We start from the raw sequence: 23,450 nt of genomic DNA on the forward strand, positions 1-23,450 counted from the left end.
TTGACCGAACGATCGGATGCCGTTTTACCGAAACGGGAAGGGCTTTCGAGGGCACGTCGCCGAACGGCCGAAAAATTTCGACTCCCTTTGGACTCAACCACCCAGCGACCACCTTGGCAACGTCTTGATGCGCATCGAACTCTTCCTATCCTCGGCACTCACGTTATCGTAACCGCGCGCGCTCCATCCTACAACAAACCGGACCTCGGAAAGGTGGTGGCATTTTTTCGGCAAAGGGCGTCCGGGATACCAGGGCAGGAAGGACGGAAGGAAGTTGGCCCGGTGTAGGTGCGCACGCCACCGCGCCATCGCTATCTTCGTCTAGTTTGTGTTGCATTGTTGGCGAGCGTTCGCTAATATTTATCTTGAGGTTGCCGGCCTCCTTTCTACCCTGTGCGCGTGTGTGTGTGTGTGTTTTTTTTCTAGGTTTCATGCTTTCGTGAACACCCGAAACTTTTCGTGATCTCGTGACGTAAGCTAGCAATAGTTAGTTTCCCCCGTTGGAGAAGTTATTTTCACGAGGTTGACAATGTACTCTTCGGGAGAATTGTAAGGTGTTTTTCAACCCCTACCCAAAAAGATTAATACAAACATCAAAGGAAACTATGCCCATTGGCAGATCAACTACTCCAGAAACCAACCTTACTGATGTAACCGACAGTAGGACACACTTGTTGGGAAATTTCGTGATCGTAGTTGCCTGTGGCGTTTGATCGGTAGAAATAACAATAAGTTTTGAACAAGTTAACTTAGGATCTAAACGGATATCCTAAAATCGTGAAAGTAACTGCGAAGTTCAACTAGAGAAATAGTATTAAAACACTGAAAACGACGAAAATAAGAACATAAATAGTCAATTTTGGAAGTGTATTTGAACGAAAGTCCAGGATCCCTCAAAATAAGCGCTTTGAGCTATCGCACAACACTATCAAGTTCAAATATATTTTATTCTATTCATCGTCACATTTTATCGAATCTAGTTTTGAGTCAGAATTGAAAATTAAACTTTTCCCCAAAATTTGCTCACTAGGTAGGAACAATTTTTCAATTTACATAGTTGAATTGCTGATAAATAACTGATTTTTAAGGACTTTCAGGGAATATTCAGTTCTCAGATTGTTCCTTTCGAGTACTTCGAGGATTAATTTCTGGCTCACACTACATAGTATTTCTTTCTTAATCTACTACAGCTTAGAGGGCATCTTTGGTTTGGTTTGGTGTGAATTATTTTCCTTAGATAAAGTGTTTGTTTGAGTGTGTAAGAGTGTGTAGTGTTAGTGTCGGAACAAACCTAGTGCAGTTTTAAGTATTGGCAGCCAACGAGAGCCCTCCGGAGTTCCAACCGGAACTGCGAGACACTCGTACGTCGGCGGGTCGGTTGTAGAGACCCCGGAAGGTTCCTACCATCCCAGGGTTCCCATCCACCCCGAAGGAGCCACGGTTTGGCCGTCCCGGCAATGGCGGCCGTACGGAGCGCGGTGGCGGCGGGTCTGCTGCTGCTGCTCCTAGCCACCATCGGCGATGCAACATCACCGGCCCTCGTCGAGGCAGAGGTAAGTGCGTGCCGTACACGCGGGCCCTGAGCACACCCTCTAGGAAGGTGCCGAGGGTACGCACCTCACAGTCGCCACACTTTTGGAGTGTAAACAGTTGGGATGTTGATTTATCGGGCCGAACACTTGCACGACTCGGTGCTCGAGTGGCCCCAGGGTGGATTGCATCCGGCGGCCCTGAGTGCAGCTCCCGCACGAAGGAACTCCGGGGTATCGTTCCCTTGAGGGTAGCGTAAGGTGGAACGCGTGGTAAGGGATCGTTATGAAATTAGAAAAAAAGGTTATCAGTATCTCAACAGCTCTTCACCAGGTGCAGCCTATCCGCTGTATGCGGATGTGTGTGTGTGTGTGCACCCAAATTGCCTAAACGCTAAGCCCGTCTGAACTACTTCAGTTGAGTTCTCCTCGGGACATTGGATTCTTCACCTTCGACTCAGTGGCGCGACAGGCTCGTAGCTACAATGTACGCCCGTGGAGTGCGCTCCACTACTCGCGATCGCTTTCCACTAGGGTGATCCAATTCGCTGACCCTCCGCCATCAGCGCCATCTATCCCCCTCTCCACGCGGTCGCTTCCGATCTTGATTACCCACAAATCAAATACCTTAGATTGCTCGCGAGCGCTGTGCGCTAGAGCCGATGTTCTCGATAAGATTGGGAGCTGGGAGAAGAAATTGGTTTGGGGAAAGAAAACCAAATAGAAAAACGCCGACCCCGGGGGCATGCAGACGGCGTTCCTTCCCGGCCGATTCGTGGAAGGCATTCGTCCACAGCTGCTCCACAGAGGTGCATATTTTGGGGCTGCATGATGTAAGCGGGCGCGGACGCGCATTCCCGTATCGGGGCGCGATAAGAACGTGTGTTGCTGTTGCCGTAGATAAAGCGTGTCGAAGACAAACCGCCATCATCAGTACCACCACCAACACCACCATCATCGGCATCGGCAGCTCGCGGGTGGGGTTAGGACTTGAACGTTTTTTAGTCTCAGGGATTTACTGATGGGATTTGGGTGGAGCTTTGCCGGTACGTTGTAGACAAAATCCTCCCTTCAAGCCGCCTAAGCGACCTCCTGATCTTGGCAGAGATGCTAATGCTGATGCCCTTTACCCCTTTCGGGTTTGTCGGTTTCAGTTGATGCTCGGGGGCTTAAGCGTAGAAAATTCCATCCCCCGACGAAGTTACATCTTACATCTGTGGTGGTGGAGAAGTCTGCAGACAATATTTGTCCATTGCTTCTTTTCGTATCACCGAATCTGGATGTTCAAAATTCACAAACGTGATCGTCTTCGGTAAACAAGGGCAATTGGATTATTTAGCTTTATCTGGTTATCGCTGCAACAAATCGAAAACTCGTGTTTTTGTTTTTGAAGGCTTTCATTTCCTTCAAGTTTGAAGTTTATAGAAGTAATTGAAAAAATAAAATTCTGATAACGGTGGGTTCAATAGAGTTCCTTATTGCGTCAAGCTGACCAATAAAATAGTTTATGAAAAATAACAGCACAAAAATGCCTTCTTATGCAAGCTAATCGATTTACGTTATGCTGTGATAACAAATGCTTTATATAGGGCATGTTTGAAGTAGATAAGCTAGTCCAACCGAACAACACCACATAACTTACGCGAATGTTAGCTTTATTCAGCAGTAAAACTTGCCAAACACGATCGTATCAGCAATGAAGTGCTAATGTTGGCTACTACCGACCATGTCGTTCCAAGAAAATGGCTCATTGATTAACACGATGCCGCTGAGAATTGCTGAGACCGCATGCTGCGATGCATTTCTGGAGCCGTTGCAAATTATTCCGATGCATTTAGCAATAAAAACCTTCCATTTTGGCACCATTTCGTTTTCCGACCGTTTTTTTTTTTTTAGAGCGATGAGTTCGCAATTTGCACGATCGTTCCACGTTCACACAGAGGCCACACATTAGCTTTTTGGTGGCTTTGTTTTTTTGGTATTTTCTTCCCTTCCTCGGGCGATTTCTGTTACGAACGCGCATCGGAACATTTAATGCTGAAGGTGAAGGTATTTGGGTTTTTTTTATTTGCACGATTCCCACTTCGGCAACGACTCCACTGGGATTCGCCTTTGCTACTGCTGGGCTGTTCTGAGCCCATTTCTCATTTAATTTTGCCAAAGACAAAAATAAAAATACTAAACGGAATCAGACCAACTCAGAACCTGTTTTCAATTAACGCTCCCCAGCGCTCCCAACTTACCGGCCGACTTTGGGGAGGCTCGCGAGCACTGATCTTCGGGTTGGCCGGCGTACCTATCGGGCTGCGTCATCTTGTGGCGTTTGCAAGGTCTCGTCGTCGTTGATCCCTTTCCCTCCCTCGCGGCATGTCTCCCCCTGGCGTTAGCTGATTTACATTGGCTGTGGTTTTGTTTTTCAGTGCACGAGCAGCGGAATAAAAACCGAGAAGGAACATAAAGCGAGATGTCTGAAGGATAAGCTTTCCTTCTCTTCCGAACCCGAGGTCATTGTAACCGGGGCGATCGCATGTTTCGTGGGCCGGACAGGGGGAAGTGTCGCACTTTATTGCAGCATGCTTTCATTTACTAACGGAGATGTGAAAGAGGAGAAATCAATCTGACACTGGGGTGGCTCCCGAGACGGCAGGGATCGCCTTTTTAAAATCTGATGGATAGAAATAGATATCGCGAGAAAGAAGTGCCTAGAAGTCGGTGCTCATACAATCGGCTGGCTGTGATTGGAGTTGATCTGTTTTGAGACGCTCGGTTTCACGCCCCAAGAAGCTTCACACACGGCTTGGGCAACCTAAAAAGCAACGGTCGAGCTGACTTCCACTAGCGCTGCAGAGGGGCAAAAACTGCCATATTTGGTGCGTCCCGCCTTCGGGTCTGGTGGCCCTGGACCGGGAGAAGGAAAAACCCGAGCAGGGCCACCCGAGGTCGATCACTAAAACCCACAAGCCGCCACAACGGCTGACCATTTAGAGGCACCGTAAAAGGGCATGGCGCATAGCGTCCAAACGTAGCGGACGGTGTCTTCGGCTGCGCACATGGCATTGCCGAAGGCGATCATGCGATCGCGCGTGTCGCTGGTCACCGCTTTAATCTATCTTCTGCCAAGGGACAGGCTTGTTTTTCCCCTCCTTTTTATTCCTTTCCTTTCCCCCTTTCCTGGCGTTGGCCTTCTGAAGCAACCCAACGCCGCGGTGTCTTTCATTTCGAGACCGTAGCCGATCGGCTAATTATCATATTATTACCGCAGAAGCCGCTGGAGTCGGCCAATCAATTTGTTCGATTTAAAGACTGTCGAGAATTGACACTATTTCTCACCTTCGGTGACATTAAAAGGGTTGCACTTACAGCTACATATGGGAGGGCACGCTTTTCCTGCAACTGAATCGTTGACAGCTGACGTCTTTTTTATGTATCGGTAAACTATAATAAATTTATTACTCAATGTTTTTTTTTATAGAAGTTCTTTAGAAGTTACTCGTTATCAGTGTGAAGAACTATCTCAATTTTGCTGAGTGAAGCACAGCGCCTTTACTTTCCTAGTATTGCTCACGCTAGATAGAGCACCCGTGATTTCATCAATTGTTTCAGCTGAAAATGATTTCATTTTGTCACGAGCCTAAAGAAAGAAGGCTCTCGATTCTTGGTAATGTATCTTGTTTTGGTAAGAAGGGGCGAGTGAGTGCATCATGTTTATTAATATGACACATTTCAACAGTCTGTCACCTCGAACCATGGACACGCTGAGCTGTCCTTAGTTGGCTCGATTACATCATACTTTTCAAGTGATCAACAAATTCGCAGAACAACATTTGTGCCGGTTTGCTTTACCACCTTTCCCTCCTTTCAACAGTCGGCCTAATCTTTCGTCGATAAGCCTGGTCTTCTTTCTTCCGTTTCGTACCAGCTGGTAGGCAGTTCGATTGGTGGCTCATTTGGTGATTGAAATGTACCACCCCCACCTTCGGATTGCCATCATCGGTTGATAAAACAAATGGTAAACGCATCGAAAACAGATGTTAATGTCGTGTATATCTATGCGAAGTAGCTTTGTCGCCTCTGGAGTGACGAGGTATTTTGGAATGTAAATGTACGATAAATATAAGTCAACCATGAGTGATAGGAGGTCACGATAAAGTTGAAAACAAATTTGCACAGTGCTGCGATGGAGGAAATTTGACAAAACGTGGTTGCTACAATGGAGCTACATGCAAATTCTCACGTTTCTCACGGAAACAAACAGATAAGAGGACTAAAAAATCGGACTGTTTAAAGATGAACTGTGAAATGAAAACCACAACGTCAAAGATAAATAGTTAGCACAATTGTATGGGAAGATCCAGCGAAGTTTGATTAATACATATTTACAAATTGCCTAGCACTTACGTGCAAATAGACGTTGATCCGAAATAGCTTTGTCATTGAGCGTTGATTGAATTGCATGAAAAAGGCATATTGCACAACAATTAAGTAATAAAATGTTTATGGGAATATCATTACAATCACTCGAAATGCTAGTTTAATGAATTAAGGCCTCTGTAGTGTTGGTAGCGAAACCCATCTACAACGAAATCTACATACGAACCGTCCAAAAATAAACGTGTGCATTATTAAATGGCCTGTATTCATAAACAAAGTAGAGAAAAAAAAACACAGTCATGCTGCACGACGATGCCGGCCTTTGCACATTAAAGATGTTATCTCCCTGTGGGCTGATGATTAATTTAAACAACCATAAAACCGACACCACCATCCACCATTATCAACACCATCGTCCCTCCCCCCCGGACCAGGGCAATCCCCGGGATGTCTCGACGACGTCAGACTAGGAGGATGGTGTAGGATGGGGTTTTATTTATCCCCTTTTTTCTGTCTAGAGGCAAACTGCGATACCGGGCTGCTTTGCGGGGGACAATTTAGTGAAATTAGGCAGCGATGGTGAATCACGCCGAGCGGTTTAAAAAAAAGGCAACGGGAGAAGGCAAACGGCTTTAGGAATACATCGCTAATAATTAACATCTCTCATTCGCTTCACACTTTTGAAATTTATGGAATGCCGCTGATCCGCTTAAGGAAAGTTGACGTCGTCTCAGTATCGTTCGAGAATAGTGGGACACGAGTTTCATATTGTTATGCATGGGTTTAGTTCAGCATAGAAATTTTTTTGTTTGCAGTTTTCGATATGCTTTTGTTTGGAAAGAATAAAGAATATAGTAAATCAACAAAACACGGTGCATTATATTAAAATATCGTAACATTTATAGCCTCAAAGTAATAAATGATTCATAGGAAAAACAAATCAGAGGCATTCAAAGCATTTCAACGACGGCAAACTTTAATGGATTTTTTTAGTGATACTACTAAATTAATAAATCGCTCAGCTTATTGAAATAAAATATCTTATTTTTCTGCTTCTTGCCAGCTATGATGTCAGAGTTGTAGTTTCCCAATTTGAATCCATTCACTTTTGTCCAGCTTCAACCTCATTCATGAGAATAAACTAGCAAATAATGTGCACCCACTTGCTTTCTTCTTGCATATTTCATGCCGATTTGGAAGATGAGATTATCTGAGCGTCTTGTGGGTGTGGGTGGATTTGCTGAAGTTTATTTAACCTTTCCTAAAAGGAGTTTTGCCGATGAAGGTTGCTCCATGTTACGTCAGCACACGCACCGGCGTGGTCAGATTGGCAAATGTTTAATTCGTCTTGAAAAAGAAAAGAATGATAAAAAAGGATGTAGAACAAATTCTGCAAGAACACACTCAACTACTGCTTGGAAGCCAAAAATGTTCGGGTTGGAAATGTGAAAATTTCATCACCAAGAACAAATGGCTACATCGCAACTCCGGGCCCTCCCGCCGAGACCGATGAATTATTCAACAAATAATTAGCTTTTTATTTCACCTCTAATTTTTCCTAATTTTCCCTAACCTTGCTTCCTTCGCCCAAACCACAAACTCTTCTACTTCCACCTTCCTGTATAATCCCAAGTTCAACGGAAATTTAAATCCGCTTGACGGACGGATGTTATGATGAATTTTTTTATAATCACTCGCAAATTACGCCAGCCTCCGGCACCAGATTGAAACACATTTTCGGAACCTCTCCCCTCTCTCACTAACATTAGAGGTTAGCCAACGGTTGGACGGATTATGGTATCCTCTGGTTTTCCCTCTGGTTTCTTGTTGGATTGAAATGGTTTCCTTTTTTATAGCCGACACCGGGTAAGACAATCCCCGAGTCGAGTGAGCGTTCGGGGAAACATTAATTCTTTGCGTTGTTGTACCTGCGGCCGAAATGGCCGTCTTCGAAAGGAGCTACACGTCGGTGTAAACTTTCGGCAGCAGACGGTCAGTATGAACGTGTTTTTACGATTTGAATTGGTGGTTAGTTTGCGCGTGCAGATCCACTCGGTTGACTGACCCTGGGGCTTGTGCAGGAATGGTTTGCTGGAGGGTTAAAGCAAAAAGAAGACTTTTCTCTTGCCCCATCTTTGAGCTTGCTATGGCGTAAACCACCCGTAGAACGCAAGGGAAAATCTCAGTCAATACGGTCACCCACGGTACGGTATTTATAAACGGCTAGTGTCCACCCTTTTTTTTACCTTTTCACACATGCCGCACGTGTCGAGCGACGGGGTTCGTCGCGCTTCGGAGGTTGGAGGCGGAAAATTTATTAAACCATTTCCCAGCCTACTCCAGCCGTCGCCTGTGCCATCACTCATCCGGCAGTCGTATCGATTAAGGGATTTTAATATGAATTTATCACCACCCGCGCCGCGACTGGAAGGAAATGAACGGTGAAAAGTAATACCGCCCTTGGGTGTGGAAACTTGAGGCCTCCCATTTCCGGCACGACAAGCACCTCGGAAGGGTTGGGTTGATTTCAAATTTATTTACAAAATAAAGATAAATTAAGCGACATAATTAGTTTGTAATTGATTCTTTCCTCTACAAATCTCCCGACTCGGCTTTTTTTACGGCCTGCATTCGAAAGCAAAAGGTGAACCCCGGAGCGCTTGGCGAGATTTATGCTGTTAGAACTTGGTAAACTAATCTGTGGATTGTTCTGTTCAGCTTTCCATATTGGTGTCACAGAAGAGAGTGAGAGATAGTGGTTCTTAAAGCACTATGGATGGAAGGTGATTTTGATAGAAGCCTTTTAATTCGAAAATTTTATTTTCATATTTCGATGAAATTCAAAAGCAAAACGGAAAATTTACGCAACCAAAAACGATGCAGTCGATTTTCCACAGGCATAGTCATCGCTGGTTCTTCGAACGCAACCAATGTAAACATGGTATGAAAATTTAAAAAAAATAGAAGGAAAGAGGCATCGATTGCGCGAGACGAGGAGAAAAAAGATTTACAATCATTTTGTTTGTAGCGAAATCTTGTGTAAACGTTAGCAAGTTTGTTTATCAAATGGTCGAAAGATTTTCGTTGCAGGAATTTTCTCGCTTCGTGTCGTGTGCAATCAGTGATGCACAGAGAAAAACGAGGCAACAATAGATGAAAATCAATTTACCGTGGAAAATACTGTTTGTTGATACGCAAAGAAAGGTTATTGTTGATTTCTTTGGATCTACAATTAAATGTCTTCAGATCTTCCGAAGGCTTTTCATTTTATATGATTTCTGCTGCTTTTGAAGTGTTATACATAATCCTTTTGAAACCTGTCGCCCACTCATAACAACGCGCGTGACACATATTAACATTGTGAACTAGCGACTTCATTTCGACTTCTCATGGGGACTGAGGTCCATTAATCATGCCACAACAGCGTAATCCAGAACAGAAGTTGGCGTACGGATTGTTTTCTTAATAATTGCACCCACCGGCACGCAATCCAGTCCGTAGGTTGGCTTAGAGTGATAGATGAACCTTCTACTGCTTCTTCTTTTCCGGTAGCTGGATTTCAGGCCTTCCCGGGCGTTATTGTTTGTGCCCCGTTTCTCCGTTACGCTCTCCACCACGTGGCACACGACATATCTATGTTCTATGTTGTGACGCGCGCTCAGCTGTCAGGGCGCAACCATAACAGGAAATCGGTGCTTGTGTGTGTGTTCCGGGTTTGGATCTCTGGTGTCCGAATCGATGTCGGGGAGAGTTTGGAACCGAGTAACTGGGCCAACCTAACCTGACACCTCACCTTTTCCCCGGGTGGGCGGTGAGAATCAATTAATTTTCTGGTCTCGGACCACTGGCTGGAGTAGATTATCGTCTTTCTCGATCAGGGTGCATCGGGGTGGGGAGGCTTTCGGTTTGGAGTTTGGATCCCGGGTGGATCGCCCCCCGCGCCAGTTGCACCACCGACGGGATTGGCGGGATTGATTGCATCGTATCGCCATCAACTGAGCTGCAAAACCGGCCCCAGACAGCATGCATCTTACCGCCCGTAACATGAGACCGTTTGCTGTCGATGGCTCAACTCGCAGTCGGAACCCCTTTTTTTAGGTTCCTCTAGGTGAAGGGCTCGGTTTTTCCATGCCAGAACAAATCGAATCTCTCCCCACGTTGGCAGCGGCCGCTTGATTGATGCGTACGCACGATCGGCGAGGTGGTCGATTGACATCACTCGAGGACGCTTTAAAGTCGAGGAATATCACTATTTTAACTGAAACAGTGTTCTGCTCAATGTTTCCACAATTGGCCGGGGTCAATTAGATTGATATTGGCACGGTTGGCGTTCACGCGTGTTGTTGACTGGGAGTTAAAAATTATTTATTTTGAAGTGCAGTTGCAGCCCTTCAGGATTATTATTTAAGCTCTTTTTTAATGGGGGTTAGATGTACCACTAAGGAAAAATTGGTCTAAAGGGATTCCGTCCCGTTTAACACGTTGACTGCTAAGCGTTTTTAGGACACTTTTTTAGTACAGTCTTTTTTAATATAATTTGGTTATAACATTCATTAAACCAACGATTTTTGAAGGCCAAGCAAAAACTTAGCTTCTCAAAGAATTGATATAAAATATTACTATAATTTTTATGTTGCATTTCCATTTATTTATGGGTCAAAAACTTTTTAAAACTGAATTTTACTGTCACTCACTTTTGGGTGACATGGCAGTCAACGTGTTAACGCTTAAGAAACAATACGCATTTAAATGTTCAATCAACAAGTATTGAAACTAATCTCGGCGTAATTTGAAATCAACCATGAAATTCATTAGAAGGTGGTTTGATGCGATATTCCACACATTATCCGACTTTGATACCGGTCGAAGGATTAATCGATCACGGTTCCATCATTGGCAGTACGATCGCATACTCTGCTGCGAAACATTCATCATCGACGTTGCACGCTGCACACGCTCAGTTTTTCCTTTTCTTTTCCCAGCACGTCTGATTCTTTTCTATGCTAATATACAATGCACCGTTAAATTGCATTGCTGCAGTGCGAATGCATTTGCATATTTTGTAACTCACCCCGGCTGTCTGCGGGTGTGTTGCTTATGCCTCCGGATGGATCCGACATTCCCTCCTCGTCCCGATGGAGGACCGGTTTTTGCTTTCTTCGTGCAGCGGTTGGTACTTGAATCATCGCGCGTAGTATTGTGACTCCGAAGACGTTTGCAAACATCGCTCCTTCATTCGCTGGCTGACATTTACAAGACGCAATACCATTTCCAAGCGCACGCAGCAAGTACCGTTCGGGTGCGGGTAGGTTCAGCGTATTTTGTATCCTTTTTAATTTTGGCTCCTGCCATGGACAACGATCGATTCCATGACTCACACAGCTTACGTCATCGATTGGGCGCGATCCCGAATGCACCCGGGAATGTTTGGTGCACCGCAACATTGTGCCCTCTCGGGTTGAAACTGCAGTGTGCCGGGAACGGCACACAGAAATAGGCACAAATAAAACAGTCTCGCGAGTTGCGCTTAATAATGGTCCCGTCTCGTCGACGAGGCGACGACGCATTGCGCGCAGCGATTAAATTAATGATGATGATTTAGCTCGCGCCGACCCCGTCTGAGGCGGGGGGTTGGGAAGCCCATCTCCGCTGGATTCGCTCCAAAAAAGGTTGCCATCAAACAGCGGGGAGGGTTCGTAAATAAACTGCTTTTCCTCTAGGGTGGGTTGTGTTGACACAATGTACTTACATTGCTTGTTGATGGCTTTTGCAGGATCTTTCTCTGTCTTTCTCTCTGTTCCTTTGTGCCTTCCACGAGGATGCTGCATGTGGTTCAAGATAATAAAAACGAAGTAATAAATAAACGGGTCGCCATTTGCGATGCTATAATGTGTCGAAAATATACGATCGCGGAGACTGCAGACGCAGAAGATCAGATATGTAAAGTGAGATATTTGACAAAGTTTAAGAATAAGTTTTGCACTATTAATCGTCATAAAATAGCAGTAAAGTCAGCGCGTGATAAAAGAACGAAGTGTTTTGTGTTGTTTTATTTTTCCCCCAGAAAAAGAAAACGTTACTTTCTCTCTAATTTGTTACCGCCACTTCAACAGTTATAACTGCACGGAAGTCCTTCAAAATCGTGACTAGAAATCGATAACAGTCCGTCATCCCAGAAGCACCAATAAAGGTTCAAGTTGTCCGTTCGTTTGTTTTCCTTTTTCTCTTACCATTGCACATCTGACCGGACTGGCTGGTGTTTTCCGGCGGGTTTTCACCAGGCGAGGAAAACTAGACGCGCGCTCGCATCGCATGGCCAGCGACTGATGCTAGACAAAATAAAACCTCACCAACCCGTTAGCGAAGGCGTTGGATTCGAGTTGCGAAATAAAACACCGAACAGGAGCGAGAACCGGCTGCCGGAATGCATACTTGCCCGTTCGGGGTTTGCTGGACTTTTTGAATGAAAAAAAAAACTGAAACGAGAGACCACGAATTTCCTCGGCACGGAATTTCCTCAGCATCGGCAGCGGGGTCCATTTTGTTTGTTGCTACAAGAAGTCCGGACGCTTCGGACGACGGAAAATCGGCCTGTTTTCACCGGGGCCCGTCGGGCGTGGGAGAAAAATATTGATTTAAGCTGCAGTCGCGCGCAGCTGGCCGGTGACCTAATGGCTAAATTCATCGCTTCCGACCGGGTCGGGTCCGCTCCGGCCGACATTGTTTATCGGCGTGGCATCGATCGAAATAGACCGGCGTTGTAGGTCGTCGTCCGGCGTCCGGCGCAACACCGGAGCCATTCCGACCCAGACCGGGCGATTCGGAAGTTAAAAATATTTCCGCACTAAACTTCTGAGAAATGTCGTTTAATGGCGGGCAGGAAAACTGAGGTTTCTTACCATAATAAACGGAAATCTTTCATAGCACAAGAATATTAAAATGCTTCAGATATCTACCCGGACTACCGAAAAATTTCATTTGAAATCGGATAAGGAAAAACGTGTGATTGTGATTTATAATTCGTTGAACAGAATATGATCCGCTTGGTTTACAATACATGTCAACGCTGTAGACAACCTTTCCAATCACTTCGGTGAATCACTACGAAGACAAACGTTGTCAGTACAACATAGACAAAAAGCATGAGAAGAAAATAATCATGAAACCTTCTGGGTAACATAACCGAGATCTGCTCTTAAAATTTGGCGACATCAATCTCAATCGCTGCTTAGGGATGGCACCGTCTTGTATCAACATGTGGTACGAACATGTTCAGAACCTTTTTCCTCCCATCAAGATGGTGATGTCATGAGACGATCGGTTGGTTCACGTTTTGTGAGTGTTTCGGGGTTCGCTCGCGTTTTCCCGCTTTTCAGCGTGTTCCATCTGATTCACCATCGGTGAACGGTGGAAAGTTAATGTCCCTGTAGATAGGGAAGGAACCCCATTTGCTTTGATGCCGCAAAATTCGGGGCAGAGCACAGTTTTCACACGCTTCCCCAATTTCGGCAGGGGGAGAATGTATCGTCCCTCAGCACACCATTATTTATGTCTCGGGTGGGCTATGTAGCTGGTTGACTCAGTGGCCCATTGTGGCCACCACACTCGGCACCCTGGCTGCGGATTGCGGTTTCACCGATCGCCACATTTCCCATGCGGATCGCACTCGCACATACCGCGATCTTTTTGGCCCATGAGATCACGCAAACGGTGGAAGATCTTCACTCTCGCGAAAGATGTGCTGTAGGGCATCTCTGGTATCTGTTTTCTTAATATCAAGATGTGGAACGTCCGGGCGCGGTACGATCGGAGGCCGAATCGGCACGATGATAAAGCAGATTTTAACGACGTTTCCCGCTTTCAAGCGAGTGCTAATTAACCGTTTGGCTTTACGCACGTAAACAAAACAAATGCAAAAAATGTCTGATCAAAACACCAGGCATCTCCATCCGGCACGTTTTTCGTTCTCGGAAGGGAACTCACGCACGCGTGAGCAGACGGTCGTGGTAGCTGTGAATAGGAAACTAAAACAGAAGCAGCAGAAACAGCATCTCGTGCGTGCGCTCGAACATTTCTCAAGTGCCGCCCCAAGGAAAATGGGTGTTAAATGCTGCTGATAAATGTTGCTATGCATCATTCCCCCATTCTATTGTGGGGTTTTTAGATGACCTTGGTGGGTGTTCAGACTTTTTGGCACACGTGTTTACCATCGTTGAGTGTTTAAAAATAAAAAAAAAAAAACTAGAAGAAAAAAAAACAGGAGATGATTTCATTCGAGATTTTTCCAACCACTGTTGACGTGGGGTTACATGAGTTTTCCACCACCGTGGATAGACACTCTCCAGTAGTGTTTGTGTAGTGCTAATGGGCGTCGATTTCGATGGAAAACTCCCCGCGATGAGGATGAAATTTGGGACACCCTAAACGTAAAACGCATGACATGTTCCACGGCCCTAATCTTATGGTTTATGTCGATGAAAATTACAACATGAAAGTCGCCATGGTGGCCAGTAGGTGAGATGGCCATGAGTGCGAGAACTCATCCCGAGAGCCGAGGTGTGTAAAGGTATAAATAAACGGTCCAGAACACGGATCCTGCTGCCGTTCGGTATTGTTTTTGTTAGTTTTATAATCTGTTTCTATTTTTTACTACTTGCTTGCTACTGCACTCCTTCATGAAACCATGAACCTACCGCCCTGGGAGGCCTCGGCGAGTTTTGCGAAAGAGGGAAACTTTGTTTATTTGTGAGTGGTTGAAAAATGGCGTCGCGTTTCTTCCCCCTCGCTGGCGTGCTCATGTTCGGATTAATCTTGGGCGAGAGTAGGAGATTTTTGGTTTTTTGTGTGTGTCATCCAAATTTTCCAGCGAACGGTTGGTTCGTCGGGTTTTCCATCCAACGAGCGCGAATTTGTTATTCTTCCCCCGAACACGATCGTTTCGGTTCGAGTCTTGTTCGCTGCGTGTAGGAACTTGGCTTCTCGAATGGCAGCATATTTTTAGCTGCAACTAAACAAATGTATACATTCGTCAAAAGTAGTTCAAGATGCCGCCTCGGTCCCTTTAGTTCCGGGCGCGGTTTGGTGGTGGGCAAATCGGGCAGGCCGAACTTTTGCAGATGATCAACGGCATATAACCTGCACCAAAAGGTGAGTAAGCAAGCAGCTCGCTTGGGAGAGCGCCGCACACTGGTGGTAGGAATGCGTTTGAATGCATTTCGACAGGCATACCATGAGCATGTTTTTGAATATTGCAAGCCGACGGAAGGCGCGTGGTTCGAGGGACGGTGGAAGAGGGTTGACACTGGCTCAGCGCGCGGTTGAGAGAATTGTAGTTCGTGAACTCAGCGCCTCTTCCCCGCTTAGCACCCTTCGCCCAATGCCCGAAATATGTGGTTGATTTATTTTAATTTACGTTGGGGCAGGAGCAGGCTGGCAACCCGCTGTGTCGTCGAACCGAATGTGGACGCTGAGAAAATTCAAATTCTTTATTTGTCGTGGTACCGACTCGGAGCACTTTAAAAATGTGCAATAATGTTTCGACGACCGACCGTGTATCAACATGTTGAAATAAAGCCACAGAATGGGGCCACATGATGGGAGTCCGTTCGGTGGAACATGTGCATCTACACTGGGTGGGAAACTGTGTGTCCCCGTTTTTATGTTTTTCTTGTCAACAATTGATTGCGCTTTGATCGGTTTTATACACAAGTTTGCTGACGACGTGTAACATTCGTTTGTAAAACCAATATGTGGACATTTTTGTTTTGCTTTTGGTTAAAAATCATATTCATTAAGGTTTTGTGCGTTCCAAAGAATATTAAAGGATTAGTTTCCACTGTATAAAAGGCTCTTATAGAGCTTTTTTTTACAAACTATGATATATTTAAGCTTCTTGAACAAAAATTCCCAGAGTACTCCGTTGCGAATGCCGTAATTGAGACGTTTCTATGGCTCAAGCACCATCGTGCTTCAACGACAAGCACTAGAAAACCGGGCGGAAGGCAACACAAACAAAAAACCTCCAACGATATTTGGCGGAAAACACGTTTTTTCCCTAATTTATTACTGACCGTACAGTGCTCTACATGGAATTTTTCATGCTTGTTAAGCGCGTTCTTCCTTCCAACGTCCTGGCCCGGCGATGCGTTGATCGATGCCCCTCCCCTCGTACCCGTCCGTTGGCTGCGGTGCATTCCGAACAGATGCGCAACACTTGCAACGTTTGTGCACCGATGTGCGAAAATTAATCCCCCCCCCCCCCCCCCCCCATTTCTACCCCTTCTCGGACAGTTTGGTCCCGGCGGAAGTCGTCGGGTGAAGAAAATCTACCGCGGCAACGCCGGGAGCCGGGAGGGGAACGCAACTGGGAGTGTTTTTCGTTTGCTTCTTGTTCGCCCCACCAAGGGTAGATCGAGCCACATTTAGTATGTTTATCAAAATTAATTGACAGCCAGCTTGAATAAGAAATTATAGCAATCAAGAAACGCTCGTGTTGAAAGGAATTTTGAAGGGAATGTCATGGAAGAATGAACAATAAATTTGTCTCTTTTAAAACATGTGACATGCCATTATGTTTGGCTTGAAACACTTTGTGTTTTATATCAGGGGTCGGCATACATTTCCCTTAAGGGCCAGATGATTCAAAGGAAACTGAAACTGGGCCCGTGCATGCAACACGGGCCGGATACCTTAAACGATGACTGAATATTTTCATAGTAATAACCTTGTTAATGGAGTATCATCTTTCTAAATAGTAAAGTTATATAAAAAGTGGTAAAAGATAAAATATTTGAAATTTTAGCATTAAACTTTTTAAAACATTTTCATACTTGTTTTTGTTGAATTTTGATTTTGGATCCCTACATATAACAGGAACACCTCGTTGATCAATTTTGATCTTCATTTTTGGCAAGAAAACAAACCTGACAAATCCGATAAAAATTGAGATGGGTTTTTTGTATGAACCACTAAAAATTTTCTTACGGGCCGGATAAAATCAGTTGGCGGGCCGGACTTTGCCGACCCCTGTTTTATATGAATTATTAAATATTATGATAACTGAATAGTTTGTTCATTTTCAAAAAGAAGTAAAACGTGGTTTACCCATTCGTAATTGTTTAATTTTGACTTTAGAATTTATGCACACAAATTATGCTCTCAAAGTGTTCGGATTTCCCGGAGGAATATCATGCGTTTACAACGCAACTGTTTTAAATGAACGTATTAATCAATGGATAGCTACCCTCTTCACTGCACAAAAGTCCTTCAAAGGTCAAGTGATTGTCCAAAAATAGACACTAAGGTAGTCACAAACGTAGAAATGACGAATCGCAAACACCGTCTAGCTTCGCCTAACGCCTTCAAAATCTCCGACGCGAGGGTAAGCAACCCGTTTATGTGTGTTTGCCTGTAATGATATCTTCCCGGTACTCCTAAGCCAAACAGTGATCCACGGCTTAGCTGTCTAATCGCGCGTGAAAATGATATTTGAAGACGGTGCGGCCTGTTTGCGTTTTATTTAGAATGTTTTTTGTCTTTTACAATTGCTGTCGATCGGACAACAAAGTCAAAATAATAAGACAGTTTGTGCAAACAATCATGCACACAACGGCGTGATGTCATTCCGTGCTTAGCACAGCATCGCACGCTTTGAATTTATGAATTTTCTTAATGAAACTTTTCGTTTGTTTTTCTTTTTCCATGTTTGTTGCATCGACGTTTGGCAATGGTTGTGCTCCTTCTGGTGAACACATTTGCGCTCGCGGTCGACTGCATGCAACACTGTTGTCCGACACGGTACGGGCACGTTTTGTTTGAAATGGCGTCCCTCCCGCAGGCCAACCAGTCCGCTTCCTGCGGACGAGGCAGCTTTTGGAGCCCAAACCAAGCGGCCATTCCCGCGTACGGCTATCGTGTTCGGTTCGGTGCGCGGCAACATGAAACATGAATGGCGCGATCGTCGATGGCCCGACCCCGCCTGGGCTGGCGGAAAACGACGAAGAATATGTTTAATCAGCGGGTTTATCCGGACGCGAGGTGTTCGCTTCTTGCGGGTTTGAAGTGGTCGTCGAGTGAGTCGGGCTCCGCCTCGAGTCTCTGGCCTTGAACGGAGCCATGGCCGGGGGGAAAACAGAGGGCAGAGTAAAGGGAGTGGTGCATGCGGGGCGTGCAGAAGTTCGCAAAATAAAGGGCACGCATCCCATCGTACGATTCATTAGTTGTGCGCCCCTCTTTTGGGGCCCGCTGGTTGTCGTCTGAGTAGCCACCGTCGTCTGTTGGTCGGTTGGGGAACAAGACCACGCGGGTAGAGATCAGCCTATGCAAACGCTGGAAAGGCTTGTCAGCTAATGCGGTCCGGAAGGCTCGCGGTTTTACTTGAGTCTGAAGAGTGTACGAGGAAATAAATCTGGTAAAAAAAGGCAGGAGAAAGAAGTGGACTGACAATGTGCTTGTATGCACTTTAATGCACTTCTCGAGTCGACTTCTTTTCGCGGCTCCGCATAACGACAAACGACAACAAATATCTGCACCTACGAGGCAAATTTACGATGTGAGCGTTACTTGCCGTGGCTTACTACAAACAGGCAGTCACAAACATGAAGCAAGCTTCTTGCCAAGTTTTTCAACGGAAGCTATGGTTTAGCTAGTAGTTAATCTTGAAATTATATTTCAATTTATTACACAAGAATATTCGCTAAAAAACTTCATTCTTTTTGAATAACAAAATTTCAAGTGGTTTCTATTTACTTTGTTTTGAATAATACAATAAAATTCCTCACAGAAGACGGTCGTAGACACGAAAAAAATAGTTATCCCTAGTCCTAGTTTGACAGTCAATTAGTAACAGTAGTATTAAAGCTAATTGTTGTTTTATTATATTTGTTTTTATATCCATCATCAAAATGGAAAAACCTTGCCTTAAGAATTCAAAATAAAACGTTTGATCATTTCATTTTCAATCATTTTTTTCATTGCCAATTGAATAGAGCCAAAAATCGGCACCGACTGTTAGTTTGTTGCTCTCGAGCGAAGGTACGTTCGCGAAATGCATTCGTTCCATCTTGGCTGCAGCGTCTGCGAGGACGATATGACCGACCACAAAGTAGAATGCTTTTTCTCGACGTTTTGTTCGTCCGCAGGCTTTTCCCTTCTTCAACTGGGGGCCGTAACGACAGACAAGCGACAGAGACGGAGTGGAACGGTGGCCGGTTCTTGCCTCACAAATTCATAAGCATCCTCAATCACTCTTCTTAATATCTGTGTCATCCCGTGTCGGCCACTTCTTCTCGGCAAGCCACTGCAAAAAGATATGTTTTGCAGACTTCTTGCTTTCGTCATTTCCCGGGGAGGCCAGCCAAAGGGCACCGCGGTCATGGGGAGCACGGACCATTATGGCACGCAGAGGGAAGCTGTAGTTCGCCGTGTTTCGGGGCGCGTGGGCGTGGATGATGGTTTACCGAGGCTGGCCGGCACTTACGGGTTGCAGAACCGGTTTTTGCATTACGACACCGTCGCGAGCTCGTTCGCCGGTTTGTGCTTGAGAATACACTTTTAACTCGCTAATAAGCTGTGCCGCATGGGCTATATGTTAGATATTTGATGGCATTTTTATCAAAAGCACAAACGAACACACAGAACAAACGAACCACGAAAGGAAACGGGCATGGAATGAGGTTCCATGGTATGCTCGACTTAATGCAACTTTGCTGTTTATTAAGCTGTTCGACCTTAATTTGCCACCATTTATGGTTATAGGCTGTTTTTATATTGGAATTAGCTTACCAGTTGGCATAATGAAGGCTTTTGTTTTACAAATAATGGCTTACGTGTTCCATTTTCGTCAATCCCAACACCATCTTATGCATTCTTTTAAATGGCAGTGATAATAATCGTTGCGATCACATTAAAATGGATGAAACATTTCCGCTTTCAAAACCTGGATAACATACGGAACCTCATTTGTAGTTTGCCTGAAATTCTGTCTGGCAAACGTGTTCGTCGTTCGACGTCGTATGAAGTCAACGGTGAAGTCGTTCCCGAATGCATCCAAGCTCGTGTTAGATCTGCTCGAGTCAAAACAAGAATTAAGCTGCAAAGCCAAACACACGCAAACACACTAAGCTAGTTGCCGATCGTTTGCCGCAGACGGTTGGATGGTCGTCCTCGTCAAATCCCGTCACTAACCGGCTTCGAGACCAGCATCATCGCGGTTCGTTCCAGCCGCACAGATTCTGAAGCTTTCGCTCACTTTTTCGCTTTCGTCTTCGCGTGATTCGAGAAGTGGCCGGCAAAGAAAACGGGTTTTTGCTCTCTATCGCCGCCAATCTTCTGGTGGAAGATTAATTTCTTCCACTCTCTCGGGGCTGCCGGCCGCCCACACCTTTACCGGCCCAAGTTTTGCACACCGGCGGGCCTATGTTTTATTTTTAGAACCCGTAGGTTCTGTAACGGCCTTTTCAAAATATTGTGCAACGTTTACCCCAGGATATACAATCCTATCTCGTCTGTCTGTCATGTTTGCGGATTGGGGATTTTCTTTTGGGCAGTTTTGTGTACCTTTTTATATCCGTTGAAATTCGATTGGGTTGTGTTAGTTTTTATGTGTGCGTTGTTTACCCCCCCCCCCCCATGCGCAATTCGCACGAGCTTCTCAGCGCAGGCTTGCCGGCCGGCCCGCTATAATTGTGGCTCAATAAATCATCAATTTCTACCGCGATTGTCCATATGTTATGTATCAATTTGTTTTTCTTATTCCCGGCGTGGCGCGCTGTCGCGATATTCTAGCGCATGCTGCGAATATTGATTACATCATCATGGAAGTTAACCTTTATTCATTTATGCCCCTTTCCGCCTTTCCGAGAAATTTCGGTTCGTTCGTTGATTTCGGTGTGCTTGAGGAATGGACAAAAAAACCGGGCAATGCTACCTTTGAGACGATCGTTGCGAAAACTGTCCGAAGCAATGGCCACAATTAATATGATCTTTTCAAAAACGAATGTTCGTTTCGCGTTTCAGTTTTTGGGCAGAATCTGAGCTTATCGCGATTTTAATCGGTTTCTTATAGCTGAATGTGAAAAGCTCTTAAAAAGCGTGACACTCGGAAAGGGCTTCCGTGTGTTTCGCATACTTCCATTCGAAATACTGATTCCCTGTTTTTTTTACTTCCCAGAGTGAGCAGGTCTAAATCACGGAATTTTGGCACGAAAACTGTCGTAATCATTTATCGCAATCCAGCTGGAGAACGCTCTTTGTGCCATTTACCCTTTAAGTTGGCGGATCGTTTGCGAAATGACTTCAATTCGTCGGCATCAGAAGCAACAGAGAAGCCTTTCTCTTACTCAGCTTTAACCAACTTATTCAGCTTCTTATTCTGATCGAAAGCATCAGCGTTCGTGTTCTTGGAGCGATTCTGGAACCAACCGTTCGGGCCCATTTGCCACTAGTCCCGATGATCATGATCTAATAGAAAACTTGTTGATCTTGCCTTGTAGCGGTGTGACTAGGCAGTTCAAAAATAACCACAACCGCCGTGGTCATTAGGGTCACCGGGACCGATGGCATCAGCTCTTGATTCTTTGATAGCCGACCATCAAGAGTCGTTTGGGGGAATGCCACATTTATGATCTGTTTTAACGAGTGTCGCGTTTAACGGTAATGAGTTTTTCATTCGCTTGATGCGCGGATGGCGTCAGTGGTGGAATGAATCGGCTCGTAAATTGCAGTTCACCAAAGGTTTGCGTGTCCGTCCTGGAGGAGTCGTCGTCGTCGCCGTCGCCATCAGTTTATGATTTTAACTTGCGAACAACAGCTGTACGAATGTGGTTTTGATTTGCATTGATTGGTGGTGACGATATGCGGTAATAAATATACTCAATGATAGATTCTGAACTATTCTCAGCATTGTCTATACCTATGAAAACATGAATGCTGGCGTCATAGGAATACTAACGATACCAAGTGGAGCACCCGCCCTATCAAGTTCGCCTCATAAATCGAGCACTAGAACTTATTTTTCCCCAAAGTCACCTGATACTTCCGCAAACGTTGACTATTCGGTGTTTGGTCTCCGGCCGCAGTTAGCCTCATTCATCAATCTCACTTAATGAGCCGCAACCCATCTCTAGCGCGCCATGATGGATACTTAGAATGCAGTTGGCGGCGAACATGAAAACACGTACGGCTATCCTTAGGTTGGGTGTTCCAATGGCGGGGTAAATTTATATGTAAAAAGCTACCACCGCACCAACCGGCTACGTCCCACCGTGAGAGACTTATCAAACATCCCATCATCGCCATCATCACCATCATTGTGGCTAATTTTGTTATTCTTGTTCTACGATGCCCTTCCGAAATATTTTTGCACCGGAAGGTCTTCCTTTCCTCCGGAGATGGAGAGGTGAATAAAGATAGGACAACAAAATTCATTGGGTCCAAATTGGGGGCTCGACTTGTCTTCCGTTGTTTTTTTCTTGTCCCCGTTGAGTTAGTAAGATGTTTGTCGCCACCGTTTCCTGTTTTTGTTCCTTCGGTTATGCGGTTCGCTTAGTGAAGCGAGTCAATCGTAAAAAAATGGAATAAATAAACCGCCCGTGCAAGGCATGTTGCTTTTCTTTTGGTTTTTCTTAAGGGAACCCATTTCTTGTACCCCATCGACACCCGAGCACGCTCGTTGACAGATTCCTGATGACAGCATGCCCGACTCGGCCGGCTCCATTGTACGAGCAGGGTTCGCGGGCCCAAAAAGCTTCGTGGCCGTTGACCGGAGCACCAGCCGAGCCGTGGCGGTGTGAAATGGCCATTGCAAATTTTGGTCACGTTTCTCTTGTTAAGTTCTTAAGCTTACCATTTTAGATTTCCTACGGCGCTGCCGTCCTGGGCTTCGCTCGGTGTGGGCGTTCGTGTGCCACTGCGCGGTCCATTTTTCACTCCTTACATCCCCATTTCGGTGGTTCCTTGGGATGTCGTCGTCGTCGTCGTGTCCATGGCTGTCGGTGGTACTTTCGCAAGTGCTCAAGCGGTTGTCGAAATGGCTATTGGGCCCGAGCAAATCAAGCAGCCAAAAGGACGGTCGAGATGAAGAGGTCCGGGTTTGGCGAGGCCGATTGGTGAAGCTATCATTATTCACTGCTTGTAGGCACGCGGCAGGCCGAGGCTCTACGTCCCGGAGGAAGTTTCCATGGGTAAGCGGCGTGGGGTCGGGAAAAATATATTGAAGAAACACCATCATCTTCACGAGGTGCTGCCTGGAATACGCGCCAAACGGTAGCGATTTCTCGGTATCACCATCCTTTACCATAACAATGCATAATGCATACGATCGATCGAGCCGTGCGAGCTTCTCACGCGGGTTACGATGGAAGAAACGCCGAATCGATGCGACCAACTCGCCTGGGAAGAGCATTCGAAATGGGGGTCGCGCAGAGTAAGAGAACGACTTGAAGATAGAATTCCTAGTCTCGTTCAGCTGTTGCGCAAACGGTTTCGCTAGACATTTTCGATAGTTTTAAACGTCTTCACCGAAGAAATTGGTAGAGTTTTATCACCTCCAGG

At 45.5% G+C, this 23,450-nt stretch overlaps 1 protein-coding gene across 1 annotated transcript in view; it reads left to right on the forward strand.

Moving 5' to 3' along the window:
* Nucleotides 1-1,457: 1,457 nt before the first annotated feature.
* LOC131260641 (basement membrane-specific heparan sulfate proteoglycan core protein) overlaps nucleotides 1,458-23,450 on the forward strand; it is a 102,744-nt gene continuing 80,751 nt past the window's right edge. The window contains exon 1 of the mRNA XM_058262413.1: nucleotides 1,458-1,553. Within this exon, the coding sequence (XP_058118396.1) occupies nucleotides 1,458-1,553 (96 nt within the window). The remainder of the gene's footprint in view (nucleotides 1,554-23,450) is intronic.

Source organism: Anopheles coustani, chromosome 3 (genome assembly GCF_943734705.1).
Source record: "Anopheles coustani chromosome 3, idAnoCousDA_361_x.2, whole genome shotgun sequence".
In the NCBI taxonomy this organism is placed as follows: Eukaryota; Metazoa; Arthropoda; class Insecta; order Diptera; family Culicidae; genus Anopheles; species Anopheles coustani.